A 19,707-nucleotide genomic window follows, 5' to 3' on the forward strand; every position below is an offset into this window, starting at 1 on the left:
TGTTGGGAAATGCATGATAATGCATTTTAAAGGAACAATAGTGCGGACTATTATCTAAATGGGGAGAAGGTTCAAACATCAGAGGTGCAGAGGGAGTTGGGAGCTCGCATGTAAGACTCCCAGGAGGTTAATTTACAGGTTGAGTCTGTGATAAAAGAAGGCAAATCTGACATTTATTTCAAGGGGAGTAGAAACTAAAAGCACTATAAGACACCAGTCAGGCCTCACTTGGAGTGTTGTCAACAGTTTTGGGCCCCAGATCTCAGAACGGATGTGTTGTCGTTGGAGAGAGTCCAGAGGAGGTTCACGAGGATGATTCCAGGGGATGAAGGGGTTAACATTTGAGGAGTGTTTGGCAGCTTTGTGTCTGTTCTCACTGGAATTTAGCAGAATGGGGGGGGGGGGGCGGGGATCACATTGAAACCTACCGAATGTTGAAAGGACTAGCTAGGGTGGATGTGGAGAGGATGTTTCCTGTGGTGGGGGTATCCAGGACTAGAGGGCACAGCCTCAGATTTGAGGGGTGACCCTTCAGAACAAAGAGGATTTTTTTTGGCTAGAGGGTAGTAAATCTGTGGAACGCTCTGCCACAGACTGTGGTGGAGGCCAAGTCGGAGGGTGTATTTAAGGTAGAAGTTGATCGTTCCCTGATCGGTCGGGGTATCAAAGTATAGGACGAGAAGGCGGGTGTACGGGAATGAGTGGGATCTGGGATCAGCCATGATGGAACGGTGGAGCAGACTAGATGGGCTGAATGGCCTAATTCTGCTCCTATGTCTGATGGTCTTGTGGTCTAAGCCCTCTCTCAGTGCCCTCTCGCGCGCCCCTCCCTCCCCACTGCTCCCTCTTCACCCGCTCCTCCCCCAGCACAGTGGGGGGGGGGGTGGAGAACAGCACTGCACGGCTGGGGGGGGCTGGCAGCTCTGGGTTTGCCCCCCCCCTCCCCGGTGGATGCTGGGGTGGCGCGGAAGGTTCTGGGGCCCGTGGGGATCGGGGAGCAAGGGGCCGCCCCTCCGGGGAGGACAAACACAGGATCAGTGGTAAACAAGTCGGGGGATAAACAAGTCGTTAGCTGAGGAGGGAAGCTCCCCGCGGAGTTGCCCTGTGTTTACGTAAACACGCTGGCGGCAAACGCTGAGGGAGGGATCGGACGGGGAGGGGGAGGGGGGTGGGGAGCTCGTCCGCGGAGTTGGCCCGGGCATCAGTTCCACCGTAGGGCGGAGGGGGTTTCGCCCACCAAGCGGGGAGCCGGCCGCGGCTTGTCGGCGAGCTGTTGTTCCCCCCCGAGCTCGTGGGAGGTGACAGAGTGCGCGAGGGGAAGGGGGGGCTGTAACGTGGGGGGAGAGATTGGGGGAGCCGAGGTCGCGGGAGGAGGGGAAGGAAGCTGGCGAAGTGAGAGAGGGAGGGAGGGGTTGTGAGGAGAGAGACGCCGGGGGGGGGGGGGAGGGGAGGGGAGGTGAGGTTGTGGGGAGAGAGGGGAATGAGGGGGACAGAGGTCAGGGCGTGAGGCGTCACAGGAGGAGAGGATGCAGTGGGGGGAGAGGGGAAGGGAGGACTCCAGAGGGAGAGGAGAGAGAATGCAGAAGGGGGGGGACATGGGGGGAGAAGTTTATTTAAGGTATTCCTGTTTGCCTCCCAGATGAGCTATACCTGCCCCGAAGAGGGCGGGAGGGGTCTAGGTTGCTGTCTGTCGTGCAGCTCTCGCGTCTCCCTGCCCGAGGTGGACGGATTTGGGGATGTCACGGGAGAGTGGCGTCGCACAGACCGGGCACGAGGGGCCGAGCGGCCTCCCCCTTTCAGCGTCTCCGCGCAGAGGAACGCGCACGCACTGTGATTGGGTGGGGGGGGGAGGGGGTGGGCCGGGAGAGGCGAGCGTGCAGGGGAAGGGGGTGTTTGCTGTGGGACTGGGACGGGAGGGGGGAGACGGTGAAACGGGATGGTTGGCGGGTGGGAGGGGTGACTGCAGACAGACCCCTACCTCTCTCCGGGTGCGGAGCCTGAGGCCGGCATGGCGGCGGGCGCGGCGGGTAGGGCTGCTGGTTCCGTTGATGCACATGTGCATGTGTAGACCGTAAGACGAAGGAGCCTAATTGGGCCTCCTCTGTCCACACTCCTCTCTGCCTCGATAAACCACCCACCCCAGACACTCTCCCTTCTCCCCTCTCCCGTCAGGCGGAAGATACAGGAGCCTGAAAGCTCGCCCCGCCAGCCTCGAGGACAGCGTCTAAAACCCCTGTTGTAAGAACAAAGTAAACTTATTATCAAAGTCACCGTAGACAATCCTGAGGTTCATTTTCTTGCGGGCATACTCAATAAATCTTTAAACAGAACCAAGTGCAGAAGGCAACAAACTCTGCAAAGAAAGAAGTAATAAGAATAAATAAATGAGCATTAAATACGGACAGCACGAGATGAACAGTCCTCAGAAGTGGGTCCAGAGGTTGTGGGAACTTTTTGAGTGAAGTTATCCCCTCTGGTTCAGGAGCCTGATGGCTGAGGGGCAGTAACTGTTCCTGACCCTGGTGGTGCGAGTCCTGAGGCTCCTGTACCTATTTTACTGACGGCAGGAGCGGGAAGAGAGCACGGCCTGGGTGGCGGGTCCCTGACGATGGAGGCTGCTGTCTTGCAACAACGCTCCACGTAGATGTGTTGAATGGTTGGGGAGGTTTTCACCCATGGTGGACTGAGCTGTATTCATTTCTTTTTGTAGGAGTTTCTGTTCAAGGGCAATAAGAGGATTGAACAGTTCCCTACTTTGATAAATTGACCGCGTTCTGATCCTGCACCTTATTGTCTACCTGCACTGCACTTTCTCTGTCGTCGTTGAACTTTATTCTGCATTCTGTTATTGCTTTACCTTGTTCTACCTCAATGCACTGCGTAATGATCTGATCTGTACGAACAACCAATTCAAGTCAAGTTGTTATACACATGTAACAACCAATTCAAGTCAAGTTGTTATACACATGTAACAGCTTAGTATGCCCCCTAGTGGTCACAATCTGTATATGCAACTCAGTGTGCCCCCTAGTGGTCACAGTATGTATATGCAGTTGCTCAGTATGCTCCCTATTGGTCACAGTGTGTATATCAAAGTTGCTGGTGAACGCAGCAGGCCAGGCAGCATCTCTAGGAAGAGGTACAGTCGATGTTTCGGGCCGAGACCCTTCGTCAGGGCTAACGAAGTGACTAACTAGTGGTCACAGTGTGTAAATGCAGTTGTTCAGTGTGTCCCCTAGTGGCACAGTGTGTATATACAGTCCGTAAACACAACATAATCTGCAGATGCTGGGGTCAAAGCAACACTCACAACACGCTGGAGGAACTCAGCAGGTCGGGCAGCATCCGTGGAAAAGATCGGTTGACGTTTCGGGCCGGAACCCTTCGTCAGGACTGTAGAGGAAGGGAGCAGAGGCCCTGTAAAGAAGGTGGGGGGAGGGTGGGAAGGATAAGGCTGGTAGGTTCCAGGTGAAAAACCAGTAAAGGGAAAGATAAAGAGGTGGGAGAGGGGAGGCAGGGAGGGGATAGGCAGGAAAGGTGAAGAAGGAATAGGGGAAAACACAATGGGTAGTAGAAGGAGGTGGAACCATGAGGGAGGTGATAGGCAGCTGGGGGAGGGGGCAGAGTGTAATAGGGATAGGGGAAGGGAGGGGGAGGGAATTACCGGAAGTTGGAGAATTCTGTGTTCATACCAAGGGACTGGAGACTACCTAGACGGTATGTGAGGTGTTGCTCCTCCAACCTGAGTTTAGCCTCATCATGGCAGTAGAGGAGGCCATGTATGGGCATATCCGAATGGGAATGGGAAGCAGAGTTGAAGTGGGTGGCCACTGGGAGATCCTGTCTGTTTTGGTGGACGGAGCGGAGGTGCTCGACGAAGCGGTCTCCCAATCTGCGTCGAGTTTCACCGATGTAGAGGAGGCCGCACTGGGAGCACCGGATGCAATAGATGACCCCAACAGACTCACCCACTTGGAAGGACCGTTTGGGGCACTGAATGGTGGCAAGAGAGGAGGTGTAGGGACAGGTGTAGGGACAGGTGTAGCACTTGCAACCTGAGTTTAGCCTCATCATGGCAGTAGAGGAGGCCATGTATGGACATATCCGAATGGGAATGGGAAGGAGAGTTGAAGTGGGGTGGCTACAGTGTGCCCCCTGGTGGTCACAGTATGTATGTATACACCTTGTCCCACCCCGTTACTTTTAAAAATGCCATCCCCTTCTCTCCATTCCTCCGTCTCTGCCGCACCTGCTCTCAGAATGAGGCTTTTCGTTCTAGAACGAAGATGTCCTCCTTTTTAAAGAAAGGGGCTTCCCTTCCTCCACCAACAACTGCATCTCTTCCATTTCACACACGTCTGCTCTTAACCCATCCTACCAGGGATTGGGTTCCAGTAGTCCTCACCTACCACCCCACCAGACTCCAAGTCCAGCACATAATTCTCCGAAGCTTTCGCCACCTCCCAACGGGATCCCACTACCAAGCACATCTTTCCCTCCCTCCGCCCCAGCTTTCCGCAGGAATCGCTCCCTGTGTGACTCCCTTGTCCATTTGTCCCTCCCCACTGATCTCCCTCCTGGCACTTATCCTTGTAAGCGGAACAAGTGCTACACCTGCCCCTACACCTCCTCCCTCACTACCACTCAGGGCCCCAGACAGTCCTTCCAGGTGAGGCGACACTTCACCTGTGAGTCTGTTGGGGTCATAAACTGTGTCCGGTGCTCCCGGTGTGGCCTCCTGTACCTCAGTGAGACCTGACGTAGATTGGGAGACCGTTTCGCCGAGCACCTACACTCTGTCCGCCAGAGCAAGCGGGATCTCCTAGCGGCCACACATTTTAATTCCACTTCCCATTCCCATTCCGACATGTCCATCCATAGCCTCCTCCACTGTCGCGATGAGGCCACACTTAGGTTGGAGGAACAAAACCTTATTCCGTTTGGGTAGCCTCCAACCTGATGGCATGAACATCGATTTCTCAAACTTATAGAAATGCTCCCCACACGCCTTCACCCTTCCCCATTCCCCTTTCCCTCTCTCACCTCATCTCCCTGCCTGCCCATCGCCTCTCTCTGGTGCTCCCCCCCTTTTCTTTCTTCCACTGCCTCCTGTCCCTTTCACCAGTCAACTTCCCAGCTCGTTACTTCATCCCCCCCTCCCGGTTTCACCCATCACCTGGTGTTTCTCTCTCCCCTCCCCGCACCTTGTAAAGCTACTCATCTTTTTTTTTACCTCCAGTCACGGAGGAAAAGGGTCGGTCTAAAGGGTCTCGGCCCGAAGCGTCGACTGTATTTTGTTTCACAGAAGCTGCCTGGCCTGCTGAGTTCCTCCAGCATTTTGTGTGTGTGTGTGTGTGTGTTGCTCGGATTTCCAGCATCTGCAGGTTTTCCCCGTTATTTAGTTATATGAACATTGACTTCTCAAACTTCTGCTAATGCCCCACCTCCCCCTCGTACCCCATCCGTTATTTATTTATATACACACATTCTTTCTCTCTCTCTCCTTTTTCTCCCTCTGTCCCTCTGACTATACCCCTTGCCCATCCTCTGGGTTCCCCCCCCTTTCCTTCCCCCTGGGCCTCCCGTCCCATGATCCTCTCGTATCCCCTTTTGCCAATCAACTGTCCATCTCTTGGCTCCATCCCTCCCCCTCCTGTCTTCTCCTATCATTTTGGATCTTCCCCTCCCCCTTCCACTTTCACATCTCTTACTAGCTCTTCCTTCCATTAGTCCTGACGAAGGGTCCCGGCCTGAAACGTCGACTGTACCTCTTCCTAGAGATGCTGCCTGGCCTGCTGCGTTCACCAGCGACTTTGATGTGTGTTGCTTGAAATTCCAGCATCTGCAGAATTCCTGTTGTTTGTATATGCAGTTGTTCACTGTGCCTCCTAGTGGTCACAGTGTGCAAATGCAGTTGTTCAACGTGTCCTGTATTTCAAAGTTCAAAGTAAATTTATTATGAAAGTACATGTAAGACCGTAAGACATTGAAGCAGAATTCGGCCATTTGGCCCATCGAGTCTGCTCGACCATTCAAACTTGACTGATCCTTCTGGTCCTTTTTTCCCCTCCTTAGCCCCACTCCCCAACCCTTTCCCCGTAACCTTTGATGCTGTGTCCAAACAAGAACCTATCAATCTCTGCCTTAAATACACCCAACGACCTGGCCTCCACAGCTGCCTGTGGTAACAAATTCCACAAATTCACCACCCCTTAAAGGAATTTCCCCCACATCGGTTTTAAATGGACACCCCTCTATCCTGAGGCTGTGCCCTCTTGTCCTAGACTCCCCCACCATGGGAAACATCCCTTCTACATCTACTCTGTTGAGGCCTTTCAACATTCGAAAGGTTTCATTGAGGTCTCCCCTTCTCCTCCTAAATTCCAGCGAGTACAGACATTCCTCATATGATCACCCTTTCATTCTCAGAACCATCCTTGTGAACCTCCTCTGAACCCTCTCCAGTGCCAGCACATCTTAGATAAGGGGCCCAAAACCTGTTCAGAATACTCAAGGTGAGGCCTCACCAGTGTCTTATAAAGCCTCAGCATCACACCCTTGCTCTTGTAATCTCGACCTCTTGAAATAAATGCCAACATTGCACTTGCCTGCCTCACCACCGACTCTACCTGCAAGTTAACCCGAGGCGTTCTGCACAAGGACTCCCAAGTCATAGAACATGGAAACTTAGAAAACCTACAGCACAATACAGGCCCTTTGGCCTACAAAACTGTGCCAAACATGTCCTTAACTTAGAAGTTACCTAGGGTTACCCAGAGTCCTGTATTTTTTTGAGCTCCATGTACCTGTCCAGGAGTCTCTTAAAAGGCCCTATTGTATCCAACTCCATCACCGTCACTGGCAGCCCATTCCACGCACTCACCACTCTCTGCATAAAATAACCCTGACATTTCCTCTGTACCTACTTCCCAGCACCTTAAAACTCTGCCCTCTCATGCTAGCCATTTCAGCCCTGGGAAAAAGCCTCTGACTATCCACATGCTCAATGCCTCTCATCATCTTGTACACCTCTATCAGGTCATCTCTCATCCTCTGTCGCTCCAAGGAGAAAAGGCCGAGTTCACTCAACCTATTCTCATAAGGCATGCTCCCCAATCCAGGCAACATCCTTGTAAATCTCCTCTGCACCCTTGCTATGGTTTCCACGTCCTTCCTGTAGTGAGGTGACCAGAACTGAACACAACACTCCAAGTGGGGTCTGACCAGGGTCCTTTGTAGCTGTAACATTACCTCTCGGCTCTTAAACTCAATCCCACGATTGATGAAGGCCAATGCACCATATGCCTTCTTAACCACAGAGTAAACCTGCTCAGCAGCTTTGAGTGTCCTGTGGACTCGGACCCCAAGATCCCTCTGATCCTCCACACTGCCAAGAGTCTTACCATTAATACTATATTCTGCCATCATATTTGATCTACCAAAATGAACCACCTCACACTTATCTGGGTTGAACTCCATCTGCCACTTCTCAGCCCAGTTTTGCATCCTATCAACATCCCGCTGTAACCTCTGACAGCCCTCCACACTATCCACAACACCCCCAACCTTTGTGTCATCAGCAAATTTACTAACCCAGCCCTCCACTTCCTCATCCAGGTCATTTATAAACATCACGAAGAGAAGGAGTCCCAGAACAGATCCCTGAGGCACACCACTGGTCACTGACCTTCATACAGAATATGACCCGTCTACAACCACTCTATGCCTTCTGTGGGCAAGCCAATTCTGGATCCACAAAGCAATGTCCCCTTGGATCCCATGCTTCCTTACTTTCTCAATAAGCCTTGCATGGGTACCTTATCAAATGCCTTGCTGAAATCCATATACACTACATCTACTGCTCTACCATCATCAATGTGTTTAGTCACATCCTCAAAAAATTCAATCAGGTTTGTAAGGCATGACCTGCCCTTGACAAACCCATGCTGACTATTCCTAATCATGTTATGCATCTCCAAATGTTCGTAAATCCTGCCTCTCAGGATCTTCTCCATCAACTTACCAACCACTGAAGTAAGACTCACTGGTCTATAATTTCCTGGGCTATCTCTACTCCCTTTCTTGAATAAAGGAACAACATCCGCAACCCTCCAATCCTCTGGAACCTCTCCCGTTCCCATTGATGATGCAAAGATCATCACCAGAGGTTCAGCAATCTCCTTCCTTGCCTCCCACAGTAGCCTGGGGTACATCCTGTCCAGTCCCGGTGACTTATCCAATTTGATGCTTTCCAGCACATCCTCTTTCGTAATATCTACATGCTTAAGCTTTTTAGTCCACTGTAAGATATCCCTACAACTGGCAAGATCCTTTTCCGTATTGATTACTGAAGCAAAGTATCATTAAGTACCTCTGCTATCTCCTCCGGTTCCATACGCACTTTTCCACTGTCACAACTTGATTGGTCTTATTCTCTTACGTCTTATCCTCTTGCTCTTCACATACTTGTAGAATGCCTTGGGGTTTTCCTTAATCCTGTCTGCCAAGGCCTTCTCATGGTCCCTTCTGGCTCTCCTAATTTCTTTCTTAAGCTCCTTCCTGCTAGCCTTATAATCTTCTAGATCTCTATCATTACCTAGTTTTTTGAACCTTTCGTAAACTTTTCTTTTCCTCTTGAGTAGATTTCCAACAGCCTTTGTACACCACAGTTCCTGTACCCTACCATCCTTTCCCTGTCTCATTGGAAAGTACCTATGCAGAACACCACACAAATATCCCCTGAACATTTGCCACATTTCTTCCGTACATTTCCCTGAGAACATCGTTCCTAATTTATGCCTCCAAGTTCTTGCCTGATAGCCTCATATTTCCCCTTACTCCAATTAAATGCTTTCTCAGCTTGTCTGCTCCTATCCCTCTCCAATGCTATGGTAAAGGAGATAGAATTGTGATCACTATCTCCAACTGAGAGACCTGGCACCTGACCAGGTTCATTTCCCAATACCAGATCAAGTACAGCCTCTCCTCTTGTAGGCTTATCTACATATTGTGTCAAGAAACCTTCCTGAACACACCTAACGTACTCCACCCCATCTAAACCCCTTGCTCTAGGGAGATGCCAATCAATATTTGGGAAATTCAAATCTCCCACCACAACAACCCTGTTATTATTACACCTTTCCAGAATCTGTCTTCTATCTGCTTCTCGATGTCCCTGTTACTATCAGGTGGTCTATAAAAAAACACCCAGTAGAGTTATTGATCCCTTCCTGTTCCTAACTTCCACCCACAGAGACTCCGTAGACAATCCCTCCATGACTTCCTCCTTTTCTGCAGCCGTGACACTATCTCTGATCAACAGTGCCACGCTCCCACCCCTGGGCATCTCAGATGTTTGGATTTTCTCCTCGTTTAGAAAATAGTCTGCACATTTATTTCTTCTACCAAAGTGCATGACCATGCATTTTCCAACGTTGTTTTTCCTTTGCCACTTTCTTGCCCATTCTCCTAATCTGTCTAAATCCTTCTGCATCCTACCTGTTTCCTCAACACTACCTGCCCCTCCACCAATCTTCAGATAAACTTGGCAACAAAGCCATCTATTCCATCATCTAAATCATTGATCTATGGCATAAAAAGATACAGTTCCAACACTGACCTCTATGGAACACCACTCGTCACTGTCAGCCAACCAGACAAGGATCCTTTTATTCCCACTTGCTGCCTCCTACCAATCAGCCAATGCTCTAACCATGCCAGTAACTTTCGTGTAATACCATGGGCTCTTAACTTGGTAGGCAGCCTCATGTGGCATCTTGTCAAAGGCTTTCTGAAAGTCCAAATATACAACGTCTACCGCATCCCCTTTATCTATCCTACTTGTAATCTCCTCAAAGAATTCCAACAGGTTCGTCAGGCAAGATTTTCCCTTGAGGAAACTATGCTGGCTTTGTACGATCCTGTCCTGTGTCACCAAGTACTCTTATCACCTCATCCTTACCAATTGACTCCAACATCTTCCTCATGTCTCCACAATCTCTACCGCTACCTCTTTCAGAACCCTAGGGTGCAGTTCATCTGGTCGGGGTGAATTATATACCCTTCAGTCTTCCAGCTTTTTGAGCACCTTCTCCCTTGTAATAGTAACTGCACCCACTTCTCTCACACCCTTCAGCACCTGGCACACTGCTACTGTCTTCCACTGATGCAAAAATACTCATTTAGTTCATCTGTTATCTCCTTGTCCCCCGTTATTATTTCTCCGGCATTATTTTCTAGCGGTCCTGTATCTACTCTCATCTCTGTTTTTTTGCATACTTGAAAAAGCCTTATCTGTCCACTTTGATATTGTTTGCTAGCTCGCTTTCATATTTCATCTTTTCCCTCCTAATGATTCTTCTAGTTGCTCTCTGTAGGGTTTTTAAAAGCTTCCCGATCCTCTGTCTTATCACTAATTTTTGCTTTGTTGTCTGCCCCCTCTTTTGCTTTTGCATTAGCTTTGACTTCCCTTGTCCGCCGCGGTTGTACTATTTTGCAATTTGAGTATTTCTTTGTTTCGGGAATTCATCTGTCCTGCACCTTCCCCGTTTTCCCCCAGGAACTCACCCCATTGCTGCTCTGCTGTCATCCCTGCCAGCATCTCCTTCCAATTTACTTTGGACAACTCCTCTCTCATACCACTGCAATTTCCTTTCCTCCACCAAGATATTGCAGGATAAACTGCAAGATTGCAGCTTAATGTGAAAAAGACTAAGAGCTGGTGGTAGACCTGAGGAGAGCTAGGGTACCGGTGACCCCTGGTTCCATCCAGGGGGTCAGTGTGGACATGGTGGAGGATTACAAATACCTGGGGATACGAATTGACAATAAACTGGACTGGCCAAAGAACACTGAGGCTGTCTACAAGAAGGGTCAGAGCCGTCTCTATTTCCTGACGAGACTGAGGTCCTTTAACATCTGCCGGACGATGCTGAGGATGTTCTACGAGTCTGTGGTGGCCAGTGCGACCATGTTTGCTGTTGTGTGCTGGGGCAGCAGGCTGAGGGTAGCAGACACCAACAGAATCAACAAACTCAAACTCATTCGTAAGGCCAGTGATGTTGTGGGGATGGAACTGGACTCTGTCACGGTGGTGTCTGAAAAGAGGATGCTGTCCAAGTCACATGCCATCTTGGACAATGTCTCCCATCCTCTACATAATGTACTGGGTGGGCACAGGAGTACATTCAGCCAGAGACTCATTCCACCGAGATGCAGCACAGAGCGTCACAGGAAGTCATTCCTGCCTGTGGCCATCAAACTTTACAACTCCTCCCTTGGAGGGTCAGACATCCTGAGCCAATAGGCTGGTCCTGGGCTTATTTCATAATTTACTGGCATAATTTACATATTACTATTTAACTATTTATGGTTCTATTACTACTTATTATTTCTGGAGCAACTGTAACAAAAACCAATTTCCCCTGGGATTAATGCAGTATGGCTATGACTATATTGCTAGGTCAGACCTTCCTTTCTCCCTATCAAATTTCAAGCTGAACTCAACCATATTACCAAGTACAGCCCTGTGATTTGTTTCCTTGCATTCGGTTACATTTGTATGATTCCGGAAAGCTCTGGCGCTGCGTTATTTGGATAGGGTCTTTCTCATTGGCGGACTCTTATCTGTGAAATTGAGTGGAAAGTTTCTTATCTATGTGTACATATGTAAAAAGAAAGTTGCCCCACGTTGGATGCCATCTTCTTCCTCTCCCTTTTTCTCCTTCTGTTTTCCTTCACTTTGTGGACCTCTATCGCTGTCTGTTTTTAATTTTCATTGTGCTATTGGTGCTTAATATGAGGATGGCGAACCCAGACGTTTCGTGCCTCTGCCCTGACTTCCAAAAGAACCCTGGAGTTAGAACATCAGAATCCAACAGTAGGAATCCAAAGAGCTGCAGCCTGTCTGACTTATGGTCCTAATGAAGGGAATTGGGGCAAAAAGTCCAGCATGGACATGATGGGCCGAAGGGCCTGTTTCTGTGCTGTTTACAACTGCACCTTCTACATTTCACTCTAGTCCCCTTTCTCACTCTCCTAGACTCTTGGGGGGTGGGGAGAGAGGGAAGGAGCACAAGATGGCAGGTGATAGGTGAGCGGGAAGGTTGGCTGAAGCGAGAAGCTGGGAGGTGATAGGTGGAAAAGGTAAAGGCCTGAAGGAGGAGGAATTTGATTGGAGAATAGAGTGGACCGTGGGGCGGGGGGAGGGAGCGGAAGAGGAGGGGAACCAGAGGGAAGTGATGGGCTGGTGAGGAGAAGGGAAGAGGTGAGAGAGGGAACCAGAATGATAAATAGATTGATATACTTTATTGATCCTGAGGGAAATTAGGTTTCGTTGGGTAAAGGGGTAAAGGAAGAGGAGATTGAAGATGAAGAGGGGTAAATGGGTAAAGGAAGAGGAGAAGAACAGGGAGAAATTACCGTAATTGCTTTTGCTCCCCCTCTTGCTATTTCAATTTTATACCTTCCAGTAACTTCTGCCACTTAACCCAACTTGCCCCTCACCTGGTCTCGCCTGTCATCTTCTAGAATCTAGCTTCTGCTCCTTCCCCTTCTTCCTCCTTCATATCCTGGCTTCTTCCCTCTTCCTTTCCCGTGTTGATGAAGAGTCTCGGCCCGAAACATCATCTTTATTCATTGCCATGGATGCTTCCTGGCCTGCTGAGTTCCTCCAGCGTTTTGTGTGTGTGTGGCTGAACTCCCCAACTATCATCCCCTCCTCCTTCCCTTTCTCCCACGGTCCACTCTTCCCCTCCTATCAGATTCCTTCTTCCTCGGCCCCTTTACCTTTTCCGCCTATCACTTCCCAGCTTCTTACTCCATCCCTTCTCCCACCTACCCGGCTTCACCTATCATCTGCCATCTTGTCCTCCTCCTCCTCACCGCACCTTCTTGTTCTGGCCTCTTTCCCCCGTTCCTTTCCGGCCCTGAGGAAGGGTCTCGGCCTGAAATGTCGACTGTTTATTGCCCTCCACAGGTGCTGCCCGACCTGCTGAGTTCCTCCAACATTTTGTGTGTGTGTGTGTGTGTGTATTTCCAGCGTCGGCACAATCTCTTGTGTCACCCTCAGGGTATAAGTTTGCTGAATCGCCAATTTCGATTGCCTTCATCGACGCTCATTTTTAAAATCCCGCGTTTATTTCGACAATTGTGTTTAATTCCCAGCTGCCATGGTGGGTTTGGGACTCGTAACCTGGACTGTTAGCCCGGGGTAATTATCACCGCGCACGCCGCCCTGCGCCTAATTGACCCCCCACCCCCGAACCCTAACGAGTGACCACGTTCGACGGGGTGGGTATTAAGGAGGGGAGAGTGATTCTGAAGTAGGCTGTTTCTCCTGTCGCTGCAGGGAAACCGAGGTTTGGCCGGTCTGCTCTTTCCGTCGATAAGCCTGATCCTTGGGTCTCCATTCACGTCTATCTTCTAGCGCCGGCGCCCCGGTTTCGATTTCCTGCCGCGGCCGCGGCCTCCCCATGACCGCGCAGGTTTCCTCCGGGTTTGGGTCCGCGGGCCACGCTGCGCTGGTGGCGAAGGTGCGAGCTCTCTACGGGTGGCAGCGGGGACGGAGCCTGAAACGCGGGACCGCCGCGCCGTGCGCCATGCTGCAGGAATGTCCGGCAGCTCCCTCACTCTCCCGTCTTTCTCCCCCCTCCCTCCCTCTCGCTCAGATTGTTCAGTCTGACGCTGAAGAAGCTGCTGGTGTTGAAGGAGTTGGACAAAGACCTCAGTTCGGTGGTGATCGCTGTGAAGCTGCAGGTGAGGCCCTCCGCCGACGGAAACGTCTCTCCGCGTCCACTCTTATCAATATGCGGTCCGTCAGCCTCCGCGTTAAATACCCCCCAGGACCTGGCCTCCACAGAATCACCACCGTCAGCCTCAAGAAATCCCTCCTCACCTGCGTTCCAAAGGGACGTCCTTCCATTCAGAGACGGTGCCCTCTCCCGCTATCGGAAACATCCTCTCCACGTTCTCTCTGTCTTTGCCCTTACAATGCTCGATAGGTTTCAGTGAGGCTCCCCCCACCCCAGCAAAAAACTCCAGCGAGTGCAGCCCCTCAAACATTAACCCTTTCATTGCCAGCAGCATTCTCGCGAACCTCCTCTCCCAACGCCAGCACCCGCTTCCTCAGATAAAGGGGCCCAGAACTGCTCTCAGTTCCCCAAGTGCGGTCTGACCGACACCCCGCAATCACACCCTTGCCTTTGTGTCTTCTCATCCTCTCGAGATGAATGCTAGCATATCGTTTGCCTTCCTCCCCCTCCCACTCAACCTTCAGGGAAACTGCGCGAGGAATCCCAAGTCTCCGTGCGCCTCGATTTTTGAATTTTCTCCCCGTTTGGAAAATAGTCTTTGCTTTTCTTCCTCATACCAAAGGGCATGACCGTTCACTTCCCGACACTGTAATCCGCCTGCCACTTCTTTGCCCATTCTTCAAACCTGTCCAACTCCTTCTGCAGACCCCCCTGCTTCCTCGTCTCTATACCTGACCCTTTACTTACCTTTGTATCGTCCACAAAGTTAACATACAGAGCGGGAAGTTGTGGTCCCAACTCTCCTGTCGGTCGTCGGCGGCCGGCCTGAAAGGCTGGAGGCCTTGTACGCCAGGCAGGGTTGAGAGAGATGGGCCTGTAGAGATTGTATCTGCTGTCTTCCCCCTCCCCGTTAACCCCACACCCCCCCCCGCCTCTCTCCCGGACTGCAGGGCTCCAAGAGGGTGCTGCGATCAAACGAGATCCCGCTACTGGCCAGCAGTATGACGGAGACGGACCTGCAGCTGACCTTCTCCCTCCAGGTAGCCGTGGCAACCCTTCCCCTCGGCCGCGAGGCCTCTGGTGGAGGACCGGGTGCGGGGGCGGGCGGGGAGGGGGTAGGCGGCGGAGACTCTAATCCAACCGTTCTGCTGTGGGGCGGTGGGAGACGCCCACGGCCTCCACGGTGGGGGGAGTGCAGAGCCGGACCCTGGGGGTGGGGGCTCACGGTGTTGCTGGAGGGCGATTGGGGGAGAGCGGAGGAGATGGGGAGAGGCGAGGGCAGAGAGCTGGGTGGGAGGAGGAGAAGAGGAGGGGGACGGGGTAGGTTAAAGGAGGGTGGGGGGGGCGAAGGATTCGATGGGTGAGTTGGAGGTTAGGGGTCAGCTGGGACAGGAGGAGGATGGAGATGGAAGGGTGGGGTTAAGGAGGGAGGAGAGTGGGGTGACGGAAGGGGTGCAGAAGCAAGAGTTATATTAGCGGTCGGGGTGGGGAGGGGGGGAAGAAGGACGAGGGGTGGAATGAGATGGGTGGGTTACCCACTGAAAGAGTGGGGCTCTCGGGTCCAGGGACGTCGGGTGGAGTGGGACGGGTACTGACGTACTGGTGTTTCCCCAAACCCCCCCTCCCCTCGCCCTCACAGTACCCGCACTTCCTGAAGCGCGATGCCAACAAGCTCCAGATCATGTTGCAACGCCGGAAGAGGTACAAGAACCGCACAATCCTCGGCTACAAGACGCTGGCCGTGGGGCTGATCAACATGGCTGAGGTGAGGCCCCACGGATCCCTCCCCCCACCCCCGGCAACAGACCCCTCGGACTTCCCCCCCCACCCGGCAACAGGCCCCGCGGACCTCCCCCCCCCCCCCCAGCAACGGGCCCCGCGGATCCCTCCCCCGGCAACGGGCCCCTCGGACTCCCCCCTCCCGGCAACAACAGGCCCCTTAGGCTCCCCTCCCCCCACTGACAACAGGCCCCGCGGATCCCTCCCCCCCCCGGCAACAGACCCCTCGGACTTCCCCCCCCACCCGGCAACAGGCCCCGCGGACCTCCCCCCCCCTCCCCGGCAACAGGCCCCGCGGATCCCTCCCCCCGGCAACGGGCCCCTCGGACTCCCCACTCCCGGCAACAACAGGCCCCTTAGGCTCCCCTCCCCCCACCGGCAACAGGCCCCGCGGACCCCTCCCCCCCCCCGGCAACACGCCCCGCGGACCCTCCCCCCACTGGCAACAGGCCCTGCGGACCCCTCCCTCCTGGCAATGGGCCCTGCGAACACCCCCAGCAACAGGCCCTCGGACCCCCACCCCACATCAGGCCCCACTCTAGGACCGCCGATTCCCTCTAGATTCCAAGATTGATTCTCTCAATCCCGTCCAATTTCCACATTTTCACCCTCCCCAATTCCCCCCCCCCCCGGTCATTTGGGACGTTCCCTGGCAGCAGCGTGGGTGTGAATGAGTTGGGGGCGGGGCATTAATTGAGTTTCAGGGTCGCGGTCAAAGTCTCCCGCTGACCGGTGAAGAATCCCGTATTCGCTCCGCCTCTGTTACACGCTGTTGTCCCAGCCGTGCGGTTCGCACGGTCGCCTTGCAGCGCCAACGGTCGGGGTTCGAATCCCATAGCTGCTCGTAACAAGCTCGCGCTGTGACATCAGACTAGGATGGGGGGACCCATCTGTAGCGTATCAGTTAGTGCCACGCTGTTACAGCTCGGGGCATCGGAGTTCGCAGTTCAAGTTCCCGCCATTGTCTGTAAGGAGTTTGTACGTTCTCCACGTGACCGCGTGGGTTTTCTCTGGGTGCTCCGTTTCCTCCCACAGTCCAAAGACGTACTGGTTGGTAGGTTAATTGGTCATAGTAAACTGTCCTGTGATTGGACTAGGGATTGCCGGACGCTGCAGCTCCAAAGGCCAGATTAAATAAATAAAACAAGTTCTGACTTTAAGATCCTTGTGCTCCGGTTCGAATCCTTACCTGGACGTCCAGCCCTCTATCTCTGTAGGTAAACCCACGGGAATTTCTGCTCCAGTTTGTCAAAATACTCGGAGATCAGTGTCCACCCCACCTCAACCCCCAGGATTTCCGCCCCTCCCACACTCCGATCCCTCAAAATCTCTGCCACCCTGATCGCACCCTCTTCAAAATCCCCTGTGATCTCTCTGACCCCTCCCTTTGGAATCCCATAGGATCTCTGACCCCCCCCCCCCAAATCGCACAGGATCTCTGACCCCCCCCCCCTCCAAAATCCCACAGGATCTCTGACCCCCCTCCCTCCAAAATCCCTGTGATCTCTCTGACTCCTCCCTTCGGAAATCGCACTGAATCTCTGAACCCCCCCCCCAAAATCCCCTGTAATCTCTCTGACCCCTCCCTTTGGAAATCCCATTGGATCTCTGAACACCCCCCCCCTAAAATCCCACAGATCTCGGAACCCCCTCCAGAACCCCTGAGACATCTGACCCCTACCTTTGTCCTCTTCCCTGGTCAGCCAGGATTTCTGTTCCCTGCCCTAATGCTCCAGGATCTCTTCCACCCCCCCCCCCACCCCATAATCCCTGGAAATGTCTACCCATTCCCCACTCGCATCCCTGGGATATCTGCCCCTCAATCTGCAAGATTGCTGCCCCACTCTCGAGATTCCCGGGATCTCTGCACCCCTCCTTCAAAATCCTCTGGGATCTCTGTTCCCTATGTGACCTCTGAACTCCTTACCCTTCAGTTCCCAGGAATCGCTGTCAAACGCCCCCAATTTTCCCCAGGGTTTGCACCACCAGCACCCCCCCCCAATCTCTGGGATCTCTGTCCCCAGGTGAAAAAAAATCAAAAGTCCTCCACTCCCCTACCCCCCAGCAGACTTTGCATTCCTTCAGACCCCAGCGCCTGCTGTCTTTGTGTGTCTCTCCATCACACGGCCCGGAGTTTTGTTTGTTACTGCCGGGTGGGGGTTCTGCCGTGGTTCGGGTGACATATATCCAGCACCGACTTGCCCCTTGACCTTTGCACTGTTCCCAGGTCATGCAGCACCCCAGCGAAGGAGGCCAGGTACTCGGTCTCCACAGCAACATCAAGGAAGCCTCAGTTCTGGTGGCCGAGGTGAGGATTTACTCTCTGTCCAGCCAGCCCATTGACCACGAGACCCCCAAACTGAAGCTGTCAGGTGAGGCCATTCATTTCCTTCCTTCCTACCCCCTCCCTCCACCCCTTCACTCTGGGACACCCTGAATGAAAGGGAGTGGGTTCAACTGGAAATGTGCAGAAGGTGGGAGGGGGTGATATTTTCAGGGAGGTTCAAGGCTCAAAAAAGTAAATTAATTATTAAAGTACATATGTGTTGTGTTGGCCTCTTGTCAGTCAGAGTTAACCTAGCTGTCTAGGTACGCAAAAAGTCAGGGCAGTACGGTACAGAGAGTGAGCTGTTGCCCATGTAGTGGGCTCCCCCTCTCCAGGCATCTGGTGAGCCCAAAGGACTGACGTGGTTTGGCACCAGGAGTCGCCCAGTCAGCATTGAACTCAGTGTAGGACCGCCTCACGACTCCAGCTCCGAATTTTTCCCTCGGGGGTTTACTCCCGAAGCCTCCCTCGCGAGTGGGTGTAACTGCAAGGCAGCGGAGGTTTGAGATCAGAGATTTTGCTTCTCCTGGATGAGCTGCCAGCATGGCAGGAGAGCCCCGTCTCTCCGAAGTGCATGTACATCACCATCTACAACCCCGAGATTCGTTTTCCTGCGGGCATCCACAGTAAATACAAAGAGACCAGAAAATAATTAAATATTATTCGCTACGAAAAGTGCTCTGACAACAGTTGAGAATTGAGATGGTAAACAGAGAGTTAAGAATTTACATCCTTGCAGGTGGATGAAAATATTGTGGGCATGGACATAGTCTGTGTGCTGTCTTGTACCACTTCACAAATCAGTCTGGCGAGCCTTTACTGCAAACCCCATTCAGAAGCGCATCTTTCTTAAGTACGGGGACCAAACCTGGACGCAAATTCCAGATATGGCTTCACGTAATTGCAGGGATACATGGATTCTTTCAGGAAGCACATTCTCAATAACAACTCCATGTGCACAAAAAAAAAAGCTCCCCCCTCATTTCCCCTCCCGATTTTTATTCTCAATAACCCGCAAATCAAAGTTCAAAGTGAATTTTATTATCGAAGTACGAATATGTCACCCTCGGTGTTCCCTCTAATTTGTGATGACCAGTGTGCAAAAAAATCTTATACCGTGCAGTTTATTTTGTCCGGTGACAACAACGTGCGCGCACTGGATTTTTAAGTGGAAGAGCTATTCCGCTTTAAACGAGCAAGCGGTTTTTGCTTCTCTGGAATTGGACCGTAGCGGATGGATAATTTCTTCAATAAAAACAGTATAAGTAAGCCATTTCTAAACTCTGCAGACAAATTGTGGCAAGCTCCATGTTGTCCGCACCGTCTGCACCGGAAACCGGAAAAGGAAATATGATTGTGTACGATCGTGAAATATACTGAACAGGCCGGCGAGGGAGAGGGTGACACGCTGTTGTGCGCAATTTAAGTTCCCTTGTGCACGCGTTCACGCACATCGTAGAGGGAGCATATGTTACCATACACAACCTTGAGATTCATTTTCTTGTGGGCGTACTCAATAAATCTATAGAATAGTAACTGTAAACAGGGTCAATGAAAGATCAGACAGAGTACAGAAGACAACAGACTGTGCAAATGCAAGTATAAATAAATAACAATAAATGATGAGAACATGAGATGAAACGTCCTTGAAAGTGAGATCATTGATTGTGGGAACAGTTCGATGTTGGTGTGAGTGAAGTTATCCCCTCTGACTCAGGAGCCTGAAAGGTAGTAACAGTCCCTGAACCTGGTGGTGCGAGTCCTGAGGCTCCTGTACCATCTTCCTGATGGCAGCAACGAGAAGAGAGCATGGCCTGGGTGGTGGGGGTCCCTGATGATGGAAGCTGCTTT

General features: G+C 52.1%; 1 protein-coding gene across 2 annotated transcripts in view; it reads left to right on the forward strand.

Moving 5' to 3' along the window:
* pacs1a (phosphofurin acidic cluster sorting protein 1a) overlaps positions 1 to 19,707 on the forward strand; it is a 68,789-nt gene that overhangs the window by 7,948 nt on the left and 41,134 nt on the right. For both annotated transcript variants that reach the window (XM_072246076.1, XM_072246075.1), the window contains exons 2-5: positions 13,668 to 13,755; positions 14,702 to 14,791; positions 15,391 to 15,516; positions 17,758 to 17,902. In XM_072246076.1, coding sequence (XP_072102177.1) covers positions 13,668 to 13,755; positions 14,702 to 14,791; positions 15,391 to 15,516; positions 17,758 to 17,902 — 449 coding nt within the window. The remainder of the gene's footprint in view (positions 1 to 13,667; positions 13,756 to 14,701; positions 14,792 to 15,390; positions 15,517 to 17,757; positions 17,903 to 19,707) is intronic.

This window comes from Mobula birostris, chromosome 28, assembly GCF_030028105.1.
Source record: "Mobula birostris isolate sMobBir1 chromosome 28, sMobBir1.hap1, whole genome shotgun sequence".
NCBI classification, from domain to species: Eukaryota; Metazoa; Chordata; class Chondrichthyes; order Myliobatiformes; family Myliobatidae; genus Mobula; species Mobula birostris.